This window comes from Hippoglossus hippoglossus, chromosome 9 (genome assembly GCF_009819705.1).
Source record: "Hippoglossus hippoglossus isolate fHipHip1 chromosome 9, fHipHip1.pri, whole genome shotgun sequence".
NCBI classification, from domain to species: domain Eukaryota; kingdom Metazoa; phylum Chordata; class Actinopteri; order Pleuronectiformes; family Pleuronectidae; genus Hippoglossus; species Hippoglossus hippoglossus.
In genome coordinates, this window is record NC_047159.1 from 24,815,113 (window position 1) to 24,837,712 (window position 22,600).

Sequence of the window (22,600 nt, forward strand, 5' to 3'; positions counted from 1 at the left end):
ATCACATCTTCTGTGTTTAACATGCAGAAAAGAAGCTTTAAAAAGCAGCCATCATTTGGCTGTGACATTGTCACGGACCATTAAAAGCCAGTGTTGGCCCCACTCACTGAAAAACAATCCAGCAGCTTTGTCCTCTCAGTGAAGCTGGGTGATTGTTGAAAACTTAACAGTGACATGCAGCTTAGACAGCATAATGTGAAAATTACAGTTTGGATTTTCCAGAAAGTGCATTTCTCCTCTGTGGAAGAGGCCACCCCCTCCTACCCACTCAGAGGCCAGAGGAACCTCCTGTTCTACAGCAACTGGCCACAAAACACACATAATAATGAGCCTTAACTGGTTCTCTCTGTGAGCTTTTTACTTGTATTACTTTTTGGCGGCTCACACTTCTGGAAGAGCTGCCATGTTTGTAGCATGTGTTTGCACAGTTCCATATTTTGCCGTGCACAGTGAGAGCTATGACAGCAGGGAGCCACACCATGTGAATTACAGTGTGGCCTTTAAGTGATGACTTTGCTTTTGTACTGCAGTTACACTAATGAGTCACAAAGAGAATGACAATGATATATTGGGCTTGGAATGCTGCATGACACATTTAAGAGTTTTAGCAAATATGCATGAACACAACTTAAAATAGAAGGCGAAATCTGAACCCACAGTTCTTTCATTTCTGTGTATTTCACTGAGGTAAAGTGAAACAACAGTAGGGTAAACTCAGGGGTGTTGTGCTTATTGAGTATATCAGCTGCAGGGCGCAGGTGTATAGATCAGCCTCGTGTCTCTGGGGGCAGAAACAATACAGCGTGACCCTGAGCCTTTCATCAACACAAGAGTGTAGAATATCGGGTAAGGTAATGTGAGGGGAGGGGGGGCGTGTTCACCTCATAATGGGCGACCCTCTGGGACTCGGAGATGAGCTGCGCGCTGCACACTTTGCAGTAGCTGTCTGTGAAAAGCCCTTGGTCCACCTCTGTTGACTTCATCTGGTGAAAGAGACAAATGCAGACATGATTACTGACATGATGCACTTCTTGATTTTTACTAAAATATTTCAAGTTAGCATGTTTCAGACGGCCTGAGACATGATCTGGAGCTGATCTGATTCCTTGGCCTAAAATCTCAGGTCATAAAACTCTGGACTGGAGAAAAATCCCTAACTGAAAAAGTCTTAAAACTAAACTAAAAGATTTACTCTCTATATTTTTGTCATCACTGTCATGCAGCCCTGCTTTGTGTGTCTTCTGAGAGCCAAGACAAACCAACCAAGTTGTAATAAAGCAAGTAAACAGTAATCTCATTTCATACTTCCATCGCTGTTAATCAATATTTCATTACCAAAAGCTTTTGAGTTAGTGACAGATGCTGAGCAGCTTTTGTGAGCAATGACTCAGAAAAAAAACATTTAATATCAAACATCCTACCTCGAAACTTCAGTTACACAGCCTTAAATTATATTTGGTATAAATAAATAACAGCAACAGATCATGCTGATGGGGTTTTTCCTGAAAATTCATTAAAATATATGAGTGAGGTCCCTGTTGTGTGTGAGAGACAGCTGCAAAAAGCTTTTATTTCTCTGTGCCACAGGCACAGCTGAGCCATCTCTGCTTTCTATTACTAATTCAGCTCCAGCTTCCATTAGGGGCTCACATTTCATATTTGGAAGCAGTGAGGCTCAACTCATCCTCATTTACCAAGGCATGTACTGTACGTCTTCATTAGGAGCTGCAGGACAGATGAGACCTAAGGTCATGAGGCTTTACTGTAAAACCAAAGTCTCTCCAAACTGAATTCTATTTTCCAAAAATATAGAGATACAACAACAACTAATAATTTACTGTCGTTTTTCCACTTTCAAATACTAAGGGTGATTTATTGCAGATTCGGGGCAGAATTAATGTCTTAAGAAGACTACACTCTTGTTTCTGGACATGTAATAATGCCAATTATACAGCAGTGTTTTACATAATCCAATGTGCATTTGAATCTAATCCCTTTTATTTTATTGTTATAATTACACAAAATATCTGTACATAGTTGTTACCTGGCATGTATAGGCCTGTAGTGGAATCTTAGTCCAGTGAAGTCCTGTGCCCCTAAATCCACTTTTGGGGGGACCCCTCCTTATAAGGGTGTGTCTTTCCCTTTCTATTGTACGTCCTGGGAGAGGTACGTGCCCTTTTGGTCATTTAACTTTTTTGTATCTTATCTTTTCTGCCATTGTGTTTTTAAGTTTACTCGTTAGTTGAAAGTTGTGGTTTCTTATTCTTATCCACCAGTGGTGTTTACTTTGTGTCGGAGCTCCACATATGTGAAAACTGACCTGAGGATTGTTTTTCACTTGATTTGTCAGAATTTTGAAAGAAGTTTGCTTCCGAAGACATTCAGGGTTCATCAAATGAATCAAAACTCCACCGGCTACAGATACACCGAGAGGATGTTGACATGAGTTAGTGCATCTGTTGTTATTTAGTGCAGTTAAATATGTTGGATGTTATGAGCTGAAATATTTCCCACATCATCTCCCAAACACGTGTCAATAAATGATGAGTTCTGTGAGTTGGAGCCACTTACAACACAGCACATTGTTTTTTCTGCTCGGAGCTACAGGTGCAGCTAAGCATAAATATTCAAATTCTATTATCACAATATATAAATAATATAAATTTGGCTTTAGTATGACTGTAAAAGTTGAGAGAGGGACAGCGAAGTTAGGAGACGATGTGCAGAAAGAGGCCTGGGCTGGATTCAAACTGCAGTAATGACTCCATGCCAATAGCCATATTAATATTTTATCATAATATCATTATACAATGCTTTGTAAACCTGACAACAGCTGCCTAGTTTTTATTATGGTTTATGTTTAAATATGCCTTAATTGTTAGAGTTAAAGTGTAATGACAAACACACTTGTTAGGTGGGACATTTTATTACTAAATAACTCGGAGTTCTACTATGAATGTAACATGCATCCTTTTACTTTGTTGTCTGAAATCTGACACATATCCTCAATATACTCAATTTCTATATATTATTATTAAATGGATGATCTTCAAGTTGCAGACTTTCTTTCCATCTTTAACATAAATGGGACTTTTCCAGGACCGTGCTGTCTCCAGCAGCTCAAAGGGAAGGATAAGAACTGTCAGCGACCCAGAGGGTGCGCAAACAAAAGTTGAAGAGGATGGCGAAGAGATAGAAGAGAAATATAAAAAAAATCTGTCTTCCCCTCAGTTTCATAACCAAGTGGAGAGCAGTGTCGTTTCCTGTTCAGATGCTGCAGGACAAACAACATAAATGAGCGGCTTTGAGAGCTCCGTCAGCTTGTGCCAGTGTTGGGCCCACTGCCTGTTCCAGTGAGGGTGCACAGATGCTGGAGATGAATGATTAATCACCCGAAATTCATTTAAGATGGAGAAGCATCGTTGGAAACATCAGCAGCAGCACGGGGAGATGCACCAGCAAAAGCCTGGTTGAAAAAATGAAAGTCAAATGTGATGGGTTCATTGCTAGTTCCTTCATCTACTTTTAAGTTTGCATTTTGCATCCGTTTGAGACGGGCTTGCCGTGACCCTGCAATGTGGAATAAACAGAAAAAGACAATAAACACTTTGTGCTTGTTTCCCTCCCATGTGTCTAAATATGAATGCATCATTACATTGGAAGCCAGGGCACCTTCAGATGTATCCAGGATATGACCACACTGACCCTCACTTTTGTCTGCATACAAAGTGAGCAATTACTGAAGTTTACTTTACTGTTAGTGCAGAGTGCTCAGCTCCAGCCGGGAGCAATCCATGTTTGAAAATGAGGGAGTACAAATCACGAAAGAAGTGGTTATTTATTTTGTGTTTTTTTGGCCATTTAATTTTTCATGATATCACTCTATCCACCAGGCTGATAGCTGTAAATCTGAGAACATGTCAACAATGCTACACTGCTGCTGCTGAGTGGGGTGTGGCAGCTGAGGACAGAGGTATAGCAACAGAAATGAAGACTAAACTCTACGAATGCCAAACACTTGAATTATTACACACACCCAGTATGTTAGGCCTTCTCTCTCCCCTATACCTCCTCCCCTGAAGTTCACGACTCCCGCAGTAACAGCAACAGGGCATGTGGAGATTAAATAGCTTAGTGGAGGATGACTGAATCTGACCTTGTACTGCGGATGCACTTTAACCAAGTATCCCATTGTTAAGAGACTGACAGGAACACGCAGCAAAGACAGACTCCAACACGTTCAAAGTCATTTAACGCAGAAAAGGAAGAGCTTAAGATATACACAGCAATTCTAATTCAGCTTGTTTGAGTCTTATCTCTCTTAGCTCTGTTGGACAGGCACTTTTTTTTTTTAAACTTCAAAAAGGTTCAAATGTAACAACCGGTGTAGCATAATGCTAAACCCAATGATTTGCGGTACATCCTTTGCTCTGAGTGACAAGCCAACGTTACTCTGAGAAAACTTGATCCACAATTTCTCCACCTATGTATGTTGAATTTAAAATGCTTTCACCCATCTCCGATTGTGTCATGATTATTCCTTCAGCCCGCCCCTCCCAGTGGATAAGACAGACATTGGAGGGCAAGGCACGGCCTGTAGCGTTTACTGTCATTCACTGTGAACACACACAAATACGTCCTGAGATCTGCGCTCAAACCACATTTGGAGGTGCAATGTGGCCACATTCTTTGTTTGATAATTAAAAATCCATCCGAGGTCACAATTTAAGGGACGACCTACTCAGCTGATATTTCTGGCCCGCTATGGTTTAAACTTGTTTTAACACTTCTTAGTTATATATGTTTATATATATATTGATAGGTTTGTAGCCACCACTACAATATCAACACTGATCAGAACTTTAATTCAACAGGTAAAATCTTTCTTCATAGCTGCGCACATTCAATCATTCAGCCCCTCTCTCTCTCTCTCTCTCTCTCTCTCTCTCTCTCTCTCTCTCTCTCTCTCTCTCTCTCTCTCTCGCTTGCACCAACACACAAACACACACAAACACACACACAAACATTGTCATTGAACCCATCTGTAAACTCAGACTGAATAAAAAGTGCAAGAATTGGTCTCCATGAACACGGATGACGCATGTGTTTATTTGCATATAGAGCTGGGAGGAGACACCTGATCTCACATTCCAATGGCAGATGTGAACAAACGTACTTAGCGCTGACCACTTGTGATCAGATCTCTCTGGAAGTTAACATCAGGTGTGAACAGGGCCTTCAGCAGTGTTGCTGAATACTCACATCTTGTTGGGAATAAAACAAGTGAACAGTGACACCTTCTCCTCGTACCTAATTGAGTCTGTCACCCAGCAGCTCTGGACGAAAAGCCCCAACAGTCCTGCTGAGTTTGAGGAGGGTGAAGTACAGCTCTCCAAAGAGCAACCACTGCTCACTCAGTGAACACGTCCTTCTCTGCTGCGATCACTTCACTAAGCTAATGGATACATTGCTATAATTGCAAGAGGTTGACTCTCTTCCAAATGAGATGCAGAGAAAATAATAATTTTCACCGAGCGTAATTGGATAAAGAAAGGCATCCAATCCCAGAGCAATACGGGGGTTCTCTACACAATTCTATCGTCAATATCTGATGTCATTACAGCGGGGCTCTCTCTGAACACCGACGTGAGCTCATTACAGGAATGCAGGGAGAAGGCACAGAGGAAACAATGCAGCACGCACCGTGTTGATGATCAAATTAGCAGGAAGCCGGCTTGTTCCTCACACCTAGTCAACACTATTTACTGTCTGCCTTTGACCGTGACGTGCCATCAGCAAATCAGATATGGCCAACTGTGTGGGGCCGGATGCCTGAGGCTGGGGAGGGGGGGGGGGGGGGAATGAAAAAGCTGATGAAAACAGTGGGAGGGAAAGTGTGCAGAGATGAAAGGGAGGTCACAGTAGTGAGTGCCCAGCAGATGTTGCAGCTATAAAAGGCCAGTTGTAATTCGTTAGGGAGGGCATAAAGCTGGGAAGCTGGATGAATGCCAGCGCAGACAGGCTGGACTCACACTGGCCTTTCCAGTAGGTGTCCCTTTAGCAGAGGACAGTTCAGATGCTGATCATTAGACCCACAGGGCACAACTGCTGTCATGACTTGAGAACACTGGGTTTGATATCCACGCTAAGTTCAAAACAAGAGATATTTCAAACTCTAAAGTCTATTTTCTTCTCATTGCCTCTCACACAAGGACAATGTGACCAATAGAGTGTTATTGTACTGTGGACACTCCAGTGAAGGCCAATAGACCTTTGTGCAGCATACACAGGATGTGTCTCTGTTGGGGACATCTTGACTGTGCAAGAATGCTTGAGTAATTTCAAGTGAGGCAGATGGAAATGTCATTCATGTTGGTCACACCTATACAATAAATTGATATTTTGGCCAGATGATGATGAAATATCAGGCCAACATCAAAGTTGTGACTGTGAGGAACATGAATCTACCAGTTTTCATCAAAAATGTCGGCATGCTTGTATTGGATGAAAAGTTGGAGGATCAGAAATTGTCCATCTAGTAGATATTAATATATTTCCCTGGATGAATGAAAAACTGGCCTATTTGTGGCGACTGATGAAAAGTCACCTCCCCATCCATCATTTATATTACTTATCTTTTGAGGGCAGGGAGGCTGGCAGCCAATCTCAGCCGACATTGGAAAAGAAGCAGGGTACACCCTGGACAGATCACCAGTCCAAGGCTGATAAACTCAGAGGATCAAAAATAAGACTAGGAAACATCCCCTGGGGACTAAAAACCTTTCTACCAAATGTTAAATCGCTCCATAGATGTAGAGATCCTTAAGTAGAATCAAAATGTGTCAGCTTGCTGGTGGTGCTGGAAAAGTTAGTGGATCACCAAAGTTACTGGGACATATCCCTTGGTGACCATGAATGTACAAAATGCTTTGGCAATGCAGTACATATTTGTTTCAGTCTGTCATCAACCTTCTGACCAACACCGCCATACTGAGATCTACTCACCGCCAGCCTGTAGTGTGACAAAATGGTCCTTACAGATACATTTGCCTCTGTCTAATACCACTAAACCTCTTCCTGCAATGAGCAATAATCTCTTAGAACCAGAGAAGAACTGTAATCAAAAGTGTGGTCAAAGTCTTAAAGTTTCAATATATTTGCTGTCTTTATATCGTCTGTGGTGTTAATTTACTGAGGTGTTCATTTACTGTAAGTTCCAGTGCTTCTGTATTCACTTGGGGTGATTCTGCACGTCCCACACAGAGACCATAGATTCCTCTTGTGCAAAACTGTTGTGGCAGATCTGCCCCCGAGTGTTCTTTCCATCATTAAATTCTAAGAGAGTCGAAAGCGCAGAGCACAGTGCTCTCAAAAGTTAAGAGAAGAGGCATTTCAAAGGTCATGACTGATACCAGACCCTGATATCCCATTCTGTTCCAAACTGTACTGTAAGTGCACAGGGCATGTCTCCACACTTAACATTCATTAGAGCCACCTTACACCTGAAACATCATCAAGTGACTCCCCGTAATCTACACCAAATATGCAGAGGGAAAGTGGCGAAATAACTGATTTGCAAAAGAGGAGCCACACTTGATAACTGATCAGATGAGATTTGTATTTAGGCAACATCCCTCCACTGATCTATCCCCAGTCAATCAAAGTATCCATACAGCACACTTTCACTGGGTCATGACTTCATGTAGAAGAAAGATGACTTCATGACGAAGAGGCTTTAACTTGAGCTCAGGTCTGTAAATGATACAGTGCCTTACAAAGACCTTTTGCTTTTGACTTAGCCAATATATGTCCCTCAGCTATACTTGTATAACCAATAAGGCTTTCACAATGTAAAATATTATAGTTAAATCTGTTATATTTAACTGTTATATTATAGTTAAAGTTATTTGGAAGCTCAAGACACATGAAAGGTAACACAATTAATCCCATGTTCATTTTCCATGGACATCTTTTCAGTGTTTTATGTGCCAGCTGGATGAACCAGTATTCACTGGACACTGGGCATCCATTCATCGACAGCTAATCATGTGTGGTGTGGAGATTATATAGAAAGATGACGATGAGCAGCTGAAGATACTGTGCATAGATAACATACACAGTTATGAAAGTCCAATCCAATATTAACTGCACAGTCATTCTAGCTGTTCAGCCTGGATTACCTCTGATAGGCCAGAGCTAATTAAAGCATCATTATCATTTAAAATGCTTTTAGAGAAAAACTAATAACCCAATTGAAAAATAATGACTGAGCCTGTCACAGTGAATGTCCCTCACTCCAGTGAAAAAGTCGCTTTCACCACTTAATTTTTGATGAGGAATGATGACCACACATGGCCGATTGTGGCAAATCCTAAACTACAGGTTAGCCATTCATTCTTTATGCAGTATAACGAGATGAAACGGTTACAGGTTTCATGGTATACCGTGGTAAAATTCCAATTGGATATTTGTACAATTTAACCTTGAATTACCATAATCACAATGATGATTTGGTTGATACTGTCCAGCATCAACCAAAGTCATCAGGTCACCAAGATGCATGAACATGACGGAAGGAGTGGCAGGCATTTGGGGGCTGTAATAGCAGGAGAACTGATAGTAATCTCTGGCCATATCTAACGAATGCTAACATCCGTGTTTAACGCTGATATTTGGTCCCAAGTCTGACATTTGGGGATGACGTCTGCACTTAACAGAACAAGTTGTTGGCTTTCGATAGATAACGAAAATCCTATCATAACAATAATTGCTTTCCACCACTAGAGACAGCTCTCGGCGAGTGTTGTTTGTAGACTAGTAGATAAACAGCTGCTAATGCTAACGTCGGCAATGTGACAATGACAAAATACAAATAGCCCCTTAAACCACCTCCAGTGCAAATGGTTTATAGATGGAACAGCATAGTAAGGTAAAAGGTGATGTTTACCCCCAATGACATTGGAGGTGTTGTGGTTCTCACAAAGGACACTCTGCCTACCTGCAATATTTAAAACTGATTCACAGAACAAACAGCACAGAATATGTTCATATCTCTTTCCATTGTCCATTTTTGTACTTAACAACAAATCTGCAAGCACGGTTCTGCACACAAACAAACTGCATTCCTTTTCCTTATTTATTTGTCTGCTCTGAGCCAAAAGGTTAGGACAAACTGGAAGACTTCCTGCCCATTCTCCTTAGACCAGTCACTAGTAATGCAAAAACCTTTGGAAACATTGGAAGATGGTCACAGTGTTCACAGGTCATGAAAGTTATTATAAATCAACAGGACACACTTTTACAGATGTCTCAAATCAGCAAATTTAAAAAGGCAATGATAATTTGAGTTTAAGTAATGGTTAGGGTTGGCCTGAGCTTCCCTGCAGAGACATAGCACTGTGACCAGCTGGCCTTTTTCTTTTATCAAAAATCCAGTTTTGGCCAGTGCAGTAAAGTAATTCCTCTCTGACCACAACTCCATTAAAGTAGTCTGTAAATCACCCTGAGGAGATGCCAACCCAGCAAAAGCTGTTGAGAGTTGTGAAAGAATTCATTTATTATGGACTTCACTACAGAGCTTTACACTTCCGTGATGGTACGAACGTTGTCTTCTGAAAATATACATTTAAAATCCAAAGAGCTGCCTCTTTGGAGCAGTTTTTTACATCTAAATGTGGAATCAATACATCATCCACTTTTGTCAGAATGCTGATGTGTAGCAAATTAAAGCATCCAAACATCATTTGCAAACGTGCAGCCGGTGATGATTACGCTGTCAGAGGTGACGGGCCATCATTTATTTATAGTCTCTATAAGTCCTCTCCACTGTACCTACATTTTTATCATTTTGCCTGACTTTGCAAGGGAAACGGATGAGTTTTAAACACTCAGCATAGCAAAAATAATCAATCACTGATACTGTATAATAGCCAGAATTATACTTTCTAAATGAACAGTAGTTATCTTTGCTGGCCTGTTGCTGACATTGAATGATGATGCAGAGTAAAGTGAGCTTGTCATGAATTTTAAAGCTCTCTGAGGCCAGATAGAGGTGTAAATGCCAGCATAGGCTAGAATCATCAGACTGAAAAAAAGTTGCCCTCTGAAAGTCACGAAACTGCAGTGCTGAAAGATAAACGCACTTCAGTTGTGACTGAAACTTCTGCAGTAACTTTACGGAGGAACCTGGCCATTATTCTTTGGAATTATCGATCACATCTAAACTGATACTTCATTCCCAATGGCACACAGGTGAAGGTAAGCAATTACAGTGTCATGCCTGTTATGGTGTCAATGGAATTTGAGTAATTTGACTGGATGTTGCATGTGTCAGGATCATCGGCGTATCTTTAGCACACGGCTCACACAGTATCACATCTCTATCGCAGTTGTGTTGAGTGGGCTAATAGGGTTACAGTGTTGATTCTTTCAAAATAAAAAAAACATTTTAAAATGTAAAAAACATTGTTAAAGAATTTTTTTTCTCGAATGACAAAACCTTGCAACTGAAGCATGACCGATAAACTGGACAAGTCAGTAATTTGATTGATATCAGCATATTGCAGATACTTTACTGTGTATATGTTGGATGATATCTATCAGGTAACTACAGTATATAACTGTCAAAATAATGTTTGAGGTAATGGTAGACTGTGTCTCCACATTTATATGAAGTGACCACTTGTTATCATGTCCCTCGTCTATATGCAAATTAACACATTCATCATTTCCATTTACAGAGACCAAATGAAATGTTTTTAACCTGCAGGGGGCAGACGTGAGATTCCTGAGTCGTAAAATTAAAATAACAAGAAGAAACAATACAGGCTGGATCTATTTCTATTTCATGTTTGAGGCATTTGGAATATATCTCTATGGGCTTTTTGAAATTTGAAGATGTCATGGACAAAGCCACCTAATACGATTTAAGAAAGGGTTTGAGTAGGCTAAACCCCCACGGTCATATTCGACTCGAAACAGGTCATTAACATCGTGTTTTTAGCCTAAATGTACTCCTTCCGAAGAGGTGCATTCAAAGATCGTCAGAAATGACCGTCCTAGTGGTGTTTCACTAGTGTGTAAAAATCAAAATTGTACGAATTGTTGTTTTCTTTGCCCTAGAATGGGTCCTTTATATTTAAATACTTTATATTTACATCAGGAGCGAGTCCTCTCTACGGAGGCAGCCATGTTTTTTACAGTAGCCCAAACTGGACAAACTAAACCCTTTGAGTTTTTATGACATCTGAAGTCTACCACAGGTTCTCTTTCATGTTTGGAAGAGGAGGGTGAGGTGAGAGGTATTCAGCTGCAGCATGCAACTTCACCACTAGATTTCACTAAACTCTACACACTGAACCTTTAATGTCAAACAAAGAAGTATCTATCAGCTGATATTTTGTTATCACAATTTAATTACCGAATATCAATATTGGTATCTGCCTCAAAAAGCAAGTGTGCAAGGCTGTAACTAAAACAATCATATTCAGTGGATGCAGTAGCAGTCCTAATAGTGGTGAAGGGGTCGGGTAATATGGCGAGAGATGATATAAATTTCGGCTCTTTGATATCTGTGGTTGAATAGAACATCGTGGGCAGTGTTGCAAATCAAAAAGCAGGATGCTCTGCAGAAAAAAATTGGATTTAAAGGACGGTTGCATCACTGTGAATAAATACTGTAATTTGTCTCACTGGATTAGTCAAAAACAAACAATTCAGTCCTTTTATTTTTTCATCAACATTCCCTATTCTGCAATGGAATAACCGTTGTTTGCCTCCCCCAACCAATGCAGTTTCAGTCCCTCCATGGTGTTCCTGGCACATTGCATTCACAATACGATGAGGACACTGTGACCTTTGACTACTGAAATCTAATCAGGTAATATTTGAGTCCTAGTCACAAATGGCCAACATTTATAGCAATTCCCTAAAGCAAGACTTGAGATCTCATGTTCAAGAGGCCAAAAATATGATCTGTGAGACCTTTGACCACCAAAATCTAATAAATGAATCTGTGAGTCTAGTTGAACATTCGTACCAAATTTGAATGACTCTCTCAAGGTGTTTTTTAAGATAGTACATTCATGAGACAAAAAAGGGTTTGGTGGGGATTCTGGATGTGAATATGCAAGGATCAAGATTTTGGGGCAAGAAGCCTCCTGCCTTACATTTGTAGTTTGACCAATTACAATCGCGCAGGCTTTGTTTGGCCACAAGTCAGTGTGGAAAACAAAAGACACAGAGCACATTGAGCAAAATGTATCATCTGCCATCTGGACGCCCCAAAGTATTGTCCCCAGAGGCTAATCTATTGTCAGACAATACCCATAGGGCTCTGAAATTGCAGTGACCTCCAAATTCTAATCAGGTCATCCTTTGTTCCAACTGAATGTAGAGTTGAGAGTACCAAATTTGAAGAAATTCCCTCAAGGTGTTGTTTAGATACAATCTTCACAAGAATGGAATGGACAGAAGAATAGCTCAACACAAAAACATAATGCCCGCGACCACCGGCTGTCTCCAAGCTGGCTGTGTCCAGTATTGAGACAGCCAGCTTGGAGAGGCAGTGGTTTATTGTTAGAATAATAAATTCATCCCACGATTAGAGAGAAAACACTTGATTAGGGGAAAAGATCATTTCAGTCATTTAACTAAAACTAGAAAATAGTCCCTGGTTCAAGCTTCTCAGATTGGATTTGATGCTGCTTGTAGTACAGTGCAATAGTAACTGAATATCTTTAGATTTTGGAGATCTTGACTTGTGAGAATTCAGCCTTCTCCTGTTTATTTTTTTCCATGACTGTAAGAGTCTTAGGTGATTCTATAATTTGACCAATTCCTAAATTTAACAAAGTGATTTTAGCTGTTTGAATTTAACAAAAGGTCCAGAAAAGACAGATGACCTGTTGACACTGACAAATAGATGCTGTCCTGACAGAAGGACTCATTATGGGTCGTTTTAGAAGGTCATTTTGTTGTTTATGTTTTCTCTATGTACTCTCATATAACTACACCATGACTAAAATTAATCATACACCCACCAACTCATGACCCCAAGTGAGACAAAAATAAAAATGACTTGCCGGCACCGCAGACAGTGCCGATGTTGTGCGGACGTTATGCGAGCGCGAGGGAGAGGGAGAGAGAAAACTGCCCATCCCGTGGAGTTCTATACGTTAACTTTTAATGCAACTACAGCCTTTCTGAGGTTAACCCTAACCAGCAGCTCAAAGTAGCGGCTCCTCTGGCAGCTGAACGGCGTCTCTCCCACTCCACTTGCGCCATGTGCAGTGAGGAGTGGATATTAACCCGTAATAAACGGACCATAAGAGGCTAAATTATTACCCTATCGGTTCTTGTACCGTACCGCTACTTTTTAACGTTTTGGATGTACTTTTCATAACCCTCTGCACCTCCCTTATACACACAGACGCAGACACACACGGAGCGGAGTCAGCTGACAGCATGGACAGAGGGAGCGGTGCAGCGGTGGAGTGAAGTGAACCAGGTGACTTCATAATGTCATAATAATGAGATACTATCTCATAATTATCAGATACTAAGTCATAATAATGAGATACCATCTCATAATTATCAGATACTAAGTCATAATAATGAGATACCATCTCATAATTATCAGATACTAAGTCATAATAATGAGATACTGTCTCATAACTATCAGATACTAAGTCATAATAATGAGATACAGGATTTGTATTTCCTTCATCACATTGGCGGAAATGGGCTTCCATAGATTTTGACCCGACAACTGATGAACTTCCTTCTATGAAACTGCAGTTCATGTAAGAATTCAAATTTATATTTTTGTTGGTAATTTTCTATTGTGTTGCTCAGCATTGTACTTAAAAACTGTTTTGTATCTGGGTTGTTTAGGCCTCCGCCACTGAGGGTGCAGAGAGGGACATTGCACTCATGGAGATATACACTGTCTGAAGAGATGGAGATGTGGAGCCAGAGGACGTGGGAATCGTGATTGAAGGCACCAAAGTCATGGGCAACTTAGGAAGGGTGATAATGGGGTTCATCATGCTGTTGGGGCTCATTAATGCTTTGATCTGAGCTTCCCAGACAACCTCAAGTACACTTTCGAGTTTATTCAGAAAATCATAATGAATTTGGATGGGCACAAGCTCAATGCAAAGATACAGCAGCTGATAATCAAGTTGTTTGCATGAGCGGTAAACACTGCGACCTCAGTGATGTTTTCCTGGGTCTGATATTTTTAAAGACTGGATTTCCATGAGCTTGGAAAAGTATGTTCACACATGGAAATTTTGTCCACATAACTTCCCCTTTCCATCTATTTGACTTTGACTCTGCTCTACACCACCTTTGTATTGCTGCCTTGTCACCTTCATGACTCTCAACTCAGGCCAAATGGACGATGTGACTGTAGTATTCTGTGGTTGTGAATGACCTCTTAATGCTGCAAGTCACTCTGTTACAGATTAGAAGCTACATTTAAATTACTGCTTTAATAAGTTATAATGAGTTAAAACCGGATTCTGTTGGTCTGTAAATGTTATTAATTTGCATATTGGCTGAACACAAATGCTAGGCATTTATTTTTCACCAGCTACAGTAGCTGGGCATGAGAGTCAAACTGGTGAATGGCTATTTCTGAACAATTGTGATCAATATTGCTAGATGCATGGACCCGAGGGGAGACATTTCTTTTGGAATTGGCTGCTTTATGGCTGTATGGATGTCATGTTGAATATTAGGAGAACACTGTAGTTTTCTTTGGTTGTGAATGGCCTCTTAAGGCTGCAAGTCACTCTGCTACAGAGCTGTTAAGATTACCATTTGTTTCCAGTGCACTTCAAAAGATTTAGCATTAAGGAAAAGTGTATTCAAGTAAAAGTTAATATATTATAAGTATAAAAATATATGTATTTGTATTGATGTTGAATTCGGGATTACTGTCAGGATTGTGTTGCTTTTATTTCCAGATCAGTTTGTTTCTTGATATTTGTTGTATGTAAAACAAACAAAAAAGTTTTCAATGTTGGTTGGTTTTTACTATGCTAGTTTCTGAGCATTTTAAAATAAAAAAAAACTCAAACGAGGTTTGTCTCATGCGTCTAAACGGGGGATCAGATGAAAAGCAATATTACCTCATTAATTTCCAATTAATTATATAATTTTTTCTTGGACTAACTAAAATCAATTTCACATCATCTATGTAGATATTTTACTTTAGCTGCCTTTAAAAAAGATAAGTTGGTGTTATGTAAATCAACTTCATTTAGTTAATGTAATAATGTTATTTTAGCTTTATGTGAGACAAATTAGTTGGACTAATTAAGGGGATGGTCTACTATTGGTACTAGTTGACTTTTAGTTCCTTAAATGTCACTTAATATCCTTTTACAGTTCATTATTAGCTTATCTTTGGGTCAAGCTAAGCACGTGTTATATTGCAGTTAAATGAGAGTATTTGCTGCTTGGTGATTTGCTACGAAAGAAAATCTGCACATATAAGTATGAGAGCAGCTGCCGTGTTCTCACAGTGACCTGTGAGGTCCATAGAAAGTGTTTCCTCTATCATCAGCAGCACTTTGTCCAGCTGGTGCCCTGGGGGCCAGTGAGACACTCCAACATTGGTCCGCAGGGAGGCAAATTAGCCAGACTGGATGAGTGAGGAGGCACGCGCTCACAGCCGAGACTGGTGCTTTCAATCCCAGCTCCCTGTGCACCAATCTCCCATTCTGTCTCTATCATTCTGCTACTTTGGCCTTGGGGACACAAATTCACGCCATATTCTAATGACAGGCCTCGAGGTCGAAACAATGAGTGGTTACTTGGTGTTTGCTGCTAAGTGGACTATTCCCATGCAGTGTGACCTGAAGCGCGCTGCACAGATCTGCTGAGTGAAAACATTAGCACGCACACTGGGCAGACTGCCTGCACTTCAGTAATATAATCAGCTTGGTGTTCAGCCAGAGCAGACGTTTAGGGCAAATGTTGAGTTGGTGCGACAATAAAATTGTGACACTGGCCAGCTTAATGAGATTAATTCTTTCCAGTGCGGGCGCAACATCAAGCTGGTGGATTGAAACTCAAATCATGTGCTGTCAAAGAAACACTACAGCCTGCGTGTTAACAGCAGACACCTGTTACATGAAACTGTAGCTTCAGCAGCTCCGGCGACACACTTTGTGCTGAACTGTTAAATTCTCTCTCCGATAAAAGGCTCACTGAGTCTTATTCACTATATGGAAGTCTATGGAAGATTTACAGCCAAGCTGAAACCAACCAGGGATTACACACTAACATATTTTCAAACTTCTAGTTTTTAACACAACCACTAAGCCATCCAATTAATTCTGCCTGACATTAACACAATAAGTGGAATCATTACTCTTATCTATTAGGTCATCTATGACTTATTAATTACTATTCCCAGAAATCTGTCTGTCCATAAGTTGAATGCACATCTTGAGAGCAAACAACACCTTGCCATCTGTGAAGTTGTGGCTAGTAGGGGCAGGGCAGCGTGACTTAACAGGCAGTCTGCGGACCATGACCTATGTCCAAGGATGACCTTGTTTTCACATCCGGTGATGAGTACTGAGCATCATTAGATCATTTACAGGGACAGAAAAACTCTGCCGTTGAAAATCCAACATTGTAGGTTTAACTTATACTGTCGGCATTTTCCAGAAATCTCTGTCTGTCTGTGGCTTGCATATCTCGAGAACCGTTCATCTCATCAGCTTCATGTGTGTTGTTTTGGCCAAAGGAAGTGCGGTGTGGAATTTGTTGAACTATGGACTCATCAATGTAAGTGACATTGTCACACTCACCTCAAGAACGCGGTCATGACAACAGCAATGACAACGGACTCTCCAGTTCGGGGGTTCTGCGTACTGAGTCAGGCTTCACCAAACTTTGAATAAACAGTCTACTGCTCTTTGTGCAGCAGTGATGGTGCAGCTTCAGGGTTTTGCACACTGAGTAGGGGCAGCCGGTCTTTACCTGCTGCTTTTACAGTTTGAGAAAGAAAGCTGCCTCCAGCATCACCGCAGGACAAGCAAACAGCCCATTACAAACAGGCCGCTTTGGAATGGACACAGCACTAATCTAAATTAATGATCAGTAAAGACGGCAACAACAATCAATTCGTTCCTTCTGTCACAACTTTCACACACATTCACAAACCCTTTCAACTTTAATCTGGCTGCTGTGTCTCAGGAAGTACCGTCTGCTAACCAGAAGGTCGGTGGTTCCTTGCCAGCACCTTGAGTCTGATTCCGAAGTGTCCTTGGGCAAGATGCACAACCGGAAATTGCCCCTAATGGCTGTGCTGTCAGTGTGTAATAGAAAAAGCGCTGTATCAATATGTGCTATAAAGAACTCGGTTGATTAGACTAGAAAATCGCTATATAAATACAGTCGAATTCCCATTTACCTCAGCATTATGGCCTGTAACTGGCTTTAACAATTGAGATGTGTTCCCACAAGAGTGAGATGCAAGGCAGCTAATGAGAATGTAGACTCTGGTTTAGTAAAGAGACTATGTCCTGTGACGAGTACCGAAATATGAAAGGGGTTTTACATCCAATTAAGAAAACGTATTACAAACTTTCACATCATAGGGAGCAAGTGAGGTTTAACATCCCGTCTCATCGTCCTTATTTTATCCTCTGCTGTCCTGGGCCCTCGCAGACTTGACAAAATGAGAGTGAGAACTTCAGAGTACATTTGATCGAAACCCTCAAGGCCTCAGTCTGCATGTGCAGCGGATACTTCAGCATCTGCTGCATCAGTTCTGACTGTACTTTCTATAATTCATCTCTGTCAACCCCAAAACACATTCACAGCCTTGACAGCTAAGACACGACGGTAAAATATCTATGATCTATTAAATATAGATAAATCAGTCAGAATGCTTATTATCCTCTTGTAAATCAATGGCTTAATTTCACTGCTGTCCTTGGAGACGTCCCTGTGTTTGTTTTACTTGACCCGGTCCTGTCAGCCACCGTAAGAACAGGTGTCACTTTTTGGACACTGTTCAATATTTTATTTAGAAATCACAGAGAAAAACAGTCTTCCCGTGGCAGTTCTGAAAAATGATTCAAGCTGTTCTGCGGTGCCAAGGTCCGTCTGGGTGCTTTGACGTTTGTTATTCTGCTTCCACGAAAAAAAGATTCATCACCGTAACGTACAGATTTCCTTTGGCTCGCTGTTTGCCTCAAAACAACTTCTCCAGCATGTGAAAACAAATACGCTCAGCTCAGATTATTGGAACTCTTTGTTACTCCGTGTGCTATTTTTAAAAAATTGAGACGCATCTCAGCTGACCTTCTTTGAAAGTAATAACGGAGACAGAATTGAAAACATCTGCGGCAGGAAGGCAACGGAAAGCAACAAAGAAGCAGGGGCAATTTTAACTTTACAAAAGCAAACAATTATTGAGCGCTGAGCTTCAAAGTATTTTATTTATAGGCAGAACAAATTACAGGCAGCAGACGGGGGATTGGAAGTGTTTCTTTTTCCTGCTTGAAGTTTCTCGAAAATAGAAAGGATGACTGGAGGGCCTGAACAAATCACCGGAATAGTAAAGAAAGCATTGACGAAGGAGCTTTATTATCTGTGGCTGTTTTGTAATGCGTAGCTGTTAAGTGCACAACTTTCATGTGGCGCCTTAGAAGGGAACAAGGAAGGATGCTGCCCAGATGGAGCCATCTTGTGGTTTCCAGGAGGAGATGGTGACAGTGTCGTGCAGTGTCTCGGGGGGAAAGAGTGGACTTTAAATGAGGCAAAGGGAGTTCGAGCTCAGAGCACATGGTCGGTGAACTGTTTTCTCCAGCATTATTCTCCCTGTCAATAAGCGAGAGGCTGCAGAATAAAACATGCGTATGATCCATATCTGCTCCTTTAGGAGGTGCTGGACTGATGCTGCAGGAGGAAATGTTTCAAAATGAAGCAGCTTTATTTCTTTTTTTTGACACCTGCTGCACTCATAAAACAAACTGTCACCTAAAATCAAATGATGGCACTTTACTAAGGATTTTCTGCACGTTTAGGATTAGGGAACTTTCCCCACGTTAGATTTCACCGCTGGCAACCTCACCTTTCTGCTGCACATGAAGGGGTGTGTGCAGTGTTTCCCATTAATTACTTAGACTGTGGCAGCCCATCATAGTCTGCTTTGTGCCAAAACAGTTTCATAATGATCCTAAAACACTTTTCACAATAGCATAACATGTCTCTGACTTAAGCTGCTTTCAGATCTGCACTGAACTCTGGGGATGAGCTGCATGTGTGAACGCAAATGTCCAAGTGAGAGCCTCCAGACTTTCTCTGCCTGGTCCCCTACTTTGAAGTCAGCAGAAACTACGGAGGAGCCGAGGTGAGAACTTTCTGTTAATCACTGCAGCATCAGAATGAATATTGATAAATAGCATTTAACACATAAAAAAAAACTATATTTGAACGTGGGCACTGCCACTAGTACGAGAGAATAAAGCAAATAGGTTTCATGTTCATATAAAAAATTAAACAGACGATCTGGCTGGTGGGAAAGTTATGTAATTGGAATGTGGCTGAACAGTGTGTGGCACCAGTAACACAGACTATGCCACAGCATGACAGCACATATTTAGAAATTCGTTTTACAGGTAATGTCCAAAAGAAACCTGAAATCCTCCACTATGTCATTGAAAACCTGACTATTTTTCATAAGAAGATACACAAAAAATGAATAATGAAAAATTGATAATCCTGATAATCAACTCATTCTTATTATTCACTTGTTGAGGTTCCTCAGATGTGATCATTTTCCTGTTTTCTTCGTCTTTTCCAACAGTAAGCTGAACATATCTGACCCTGGATATAAGACGTGACATATTTTTAGCACTGACATTTTATTGAACAAAGATCAACCGATTAGTCAAGCAAATAACCTGCAGATAAATCAGTCGGAGAAATACTACGAGCCCATTTTCAGATATGCATTCATTTCACAACAACAACACAGAGAGGCTGCAGCACATGGGGGAAACAGCCGAAATAAACAAGAGTTTGAAATCCTGCATCTAATAAAGACAGAGCCACCTGAGAGACATCAAAGCAAAGACTGTGTCAAGCGTCGTCCTTATTTTCTATTTTGTTTGCTTTTCGGAGCAAGGGGGAAATTGCCACTGAAGTCCTGAATGACAAATATATCACCACAAAGAAATCAGGAAGACCAAACTGATTCTGTTATTTAATCTAATGTTTATCTAACCAATGACCTAAAAATAAGCATCAATTATTCATTTGCACATCTCAATTCCCTTTTGCGTTTTTGACTAATTACTAAATTCTGAAAATTATTTTCACTATCACGAGTCCTCTGTGCTTCAGACACACACCAATATTTCCACACATGTGTTGATACACAAAAAGCTGATGAACTGACTTCCAATCTGCAACATCAACCGCTCTTAACAAGCAAAAGAAGAAAGTTGTTCTACTGTCCTGATCAGTGTGATCATCACTATTTCACTTGATGTGATGAGAACTAACCAAGCACTGTCAACTCTAACCCCCACAGCTCCCCCCTGTGTCCGCCTCGGCCTCTAATCCACCTTTAATGTCACCTTGAGTCAATCAACAAGCCTTGCACCTGCATGCAGAGCAACCTGACATCCCTTAATATCAGTGACATGAGGGATAAACAGCCTGGGCACAGACTGCAGCAGCTTATTGTCAAACTCTGACGGTTGCTAAGGAGGTGTTTGCCTCTGAGCGCAGGACCTCTGATTCCACTGCGCTCTATTGTATTTTGAAAGTTGAACCTCGGTCTCTGCAGAGACCCCCTGGAGGACCGCTGGACCCCTCATCCTTCCGCACACCGGTGGCTCGACAACACGCACGACCTGTTTACTTGTTTGTTTAGCCGTGAGGTCGACCTCCAGCACCAGGCTGCCCCGCTCACTTTTCCCACTCAAACCCGCCTGTGCGCCGCAGCGCGCCGCTGTGCCACCGCTCCGCTCCGTCTCCCGGCGGCGGCGCACGGAACGAGAATCTCGGTGAGAGGAAAATCAGCATGCACCACGACAGCCAAGCCTTCCCTCTGCAGTGAGGCATCTCCGTAAAGTCACACTCACTCCTCTGCAGCCACGCACGCCTCTAATGACAGACAGTGGAGAAGAAGAGATGGAGAGAAGAAGAAGAAGAAGAAGAAGAAGAAGAAGAAGCCTGGTGCAGGTGGATGGGGATGTACCTGTAACTCCACACTGTAGCCCTGACAGAAGTGTGTCGGGAACACGGCCAGCTGGTGTTGCACTTGGAGGGAAACTGTATAATCCATTAACCAGAGGAAGGTGGAGAGCGGCAGACTTGAGCGTGAGACGCGTCCACTGTTGGCAGCAGCAGCAGCAGCAGCAGCAGCAGCCACTACACTGTAGTACAATGTGCGCTGCTCTCCGCCCCGCTGCGCTCCCATTGGCCGCCGCGCTCATCAGCCGCCGTCAATTCCCCCGGGGCAGGGTGGGAGGTGGCGGCTCCATCACTACCATCATCTGGGAGCCACTAAAAACCATTCATATACATCATCATTCATGTATAAGGGGATGACGGAGAGACCTGTGGCTTTAATTAGCACCAGCATGACATTATCGCCACCATTGACTGTATTATGGCTTTTCTGGAATATATCTCACATTCTATTGATTTCCAAGCAGGTGCTTCCACATATTATCTCTGCTCTTTATGTTGTTGAGTTTGAATTCCAAAGTGTTGTCAAGTGTAATCAGTTGTAAGCAAGTCACATCACTCATTGCTTTGTATTATGTCACCGAGCCCATGCAGCCCTAATGGCAGCTTTAACAACTCCAAATCCTGCGCACAGAGGCATCACATCAGTTGTAGAAGAAAAAGCAGCCTACAAATCAAGTCGTAGGTTATTCACATTATTGCTGAATAATGGAGGTCCTGTGTTAATGATTTGTGTTGGTGAGCAGGCACTGTTCGTAAGATATCACTGTTTCATGAGACCACATTGTGGTGAGCTGCAATACTGAGAACAGACCACTCTATTTCAAACTTGGCAGCCACTGATAGTTTCCCATCATCATCAGAGGGGCGATCCTTACTCTGCACATAATCAGGCAATGTTAAAGGGATAGTTCACCGAAAAATAAAAAAAATGCACTCATTATCTACTCACCACCATGCCGATGGAGGGGTGGGTGAAGTGTTTGAATCCGCTATACACTTCTGGAGTCTCAGGGGTAAACCTTGTTGCGGCAGAATCCAATACAATTGAAGTAAGCGTGACCAAAGCTTCAGACGTAATAAAACAACAGAAAAGACACAACACGTAAAAGTCCGTTGGAAGTGGCTAAGCTAGCGGACGTAGCTACACGAAGGTGTCTGAGGGTCCCAGAATGCACCTGTAGGAAGATATCAGCAGACATTTAGGCTAAAAACATGGTGTAAATGACCTCGTTTTCAGTCGAATTTGAATGCCGGGGCGTATGGACACTCGGATGACACCACAGGAGCGGCGTGGAGGCAGGTTGTGTGTTTTTCTGTTGTTCTGTTACGTCTGAAGAAGGACTCACCATTGACTTCAAAAGTA

At 41.5% G+C, this 22,600-nt stretch overlaps 1 protein-coding gene across 1 annotated transcript in view; it reads right to left on the minus strand.

Moving 5' to 3' along the window:
• zmat4a (zinc finger, matrin-type 4a) overlaps positions 1-21,478 on the minus strand; it is a 146,173-nt gene extending 124,695 nt beyond the window's left edge. Inside the window, exons 1-2 of the mRNA XM_034596481.1 lie at positions 21,242-21,478; positions 882-983 (exon numbers count right to left, since the gene is read on the minus strand). Of these exons, the coding sequence (XP_034452372.1) occupies positions 882-983; positions 21,242-21,463 (324 nt within the window). The 5' untranslated portion in view covers positions 21,464-21,478. The remainder of the gene's footprint in view (positions 1-881; positions 984-21,241) is intronic.
• Between the last annotated feature and the right edge of the window lie 1,122 nt (positions 21,479-22,600).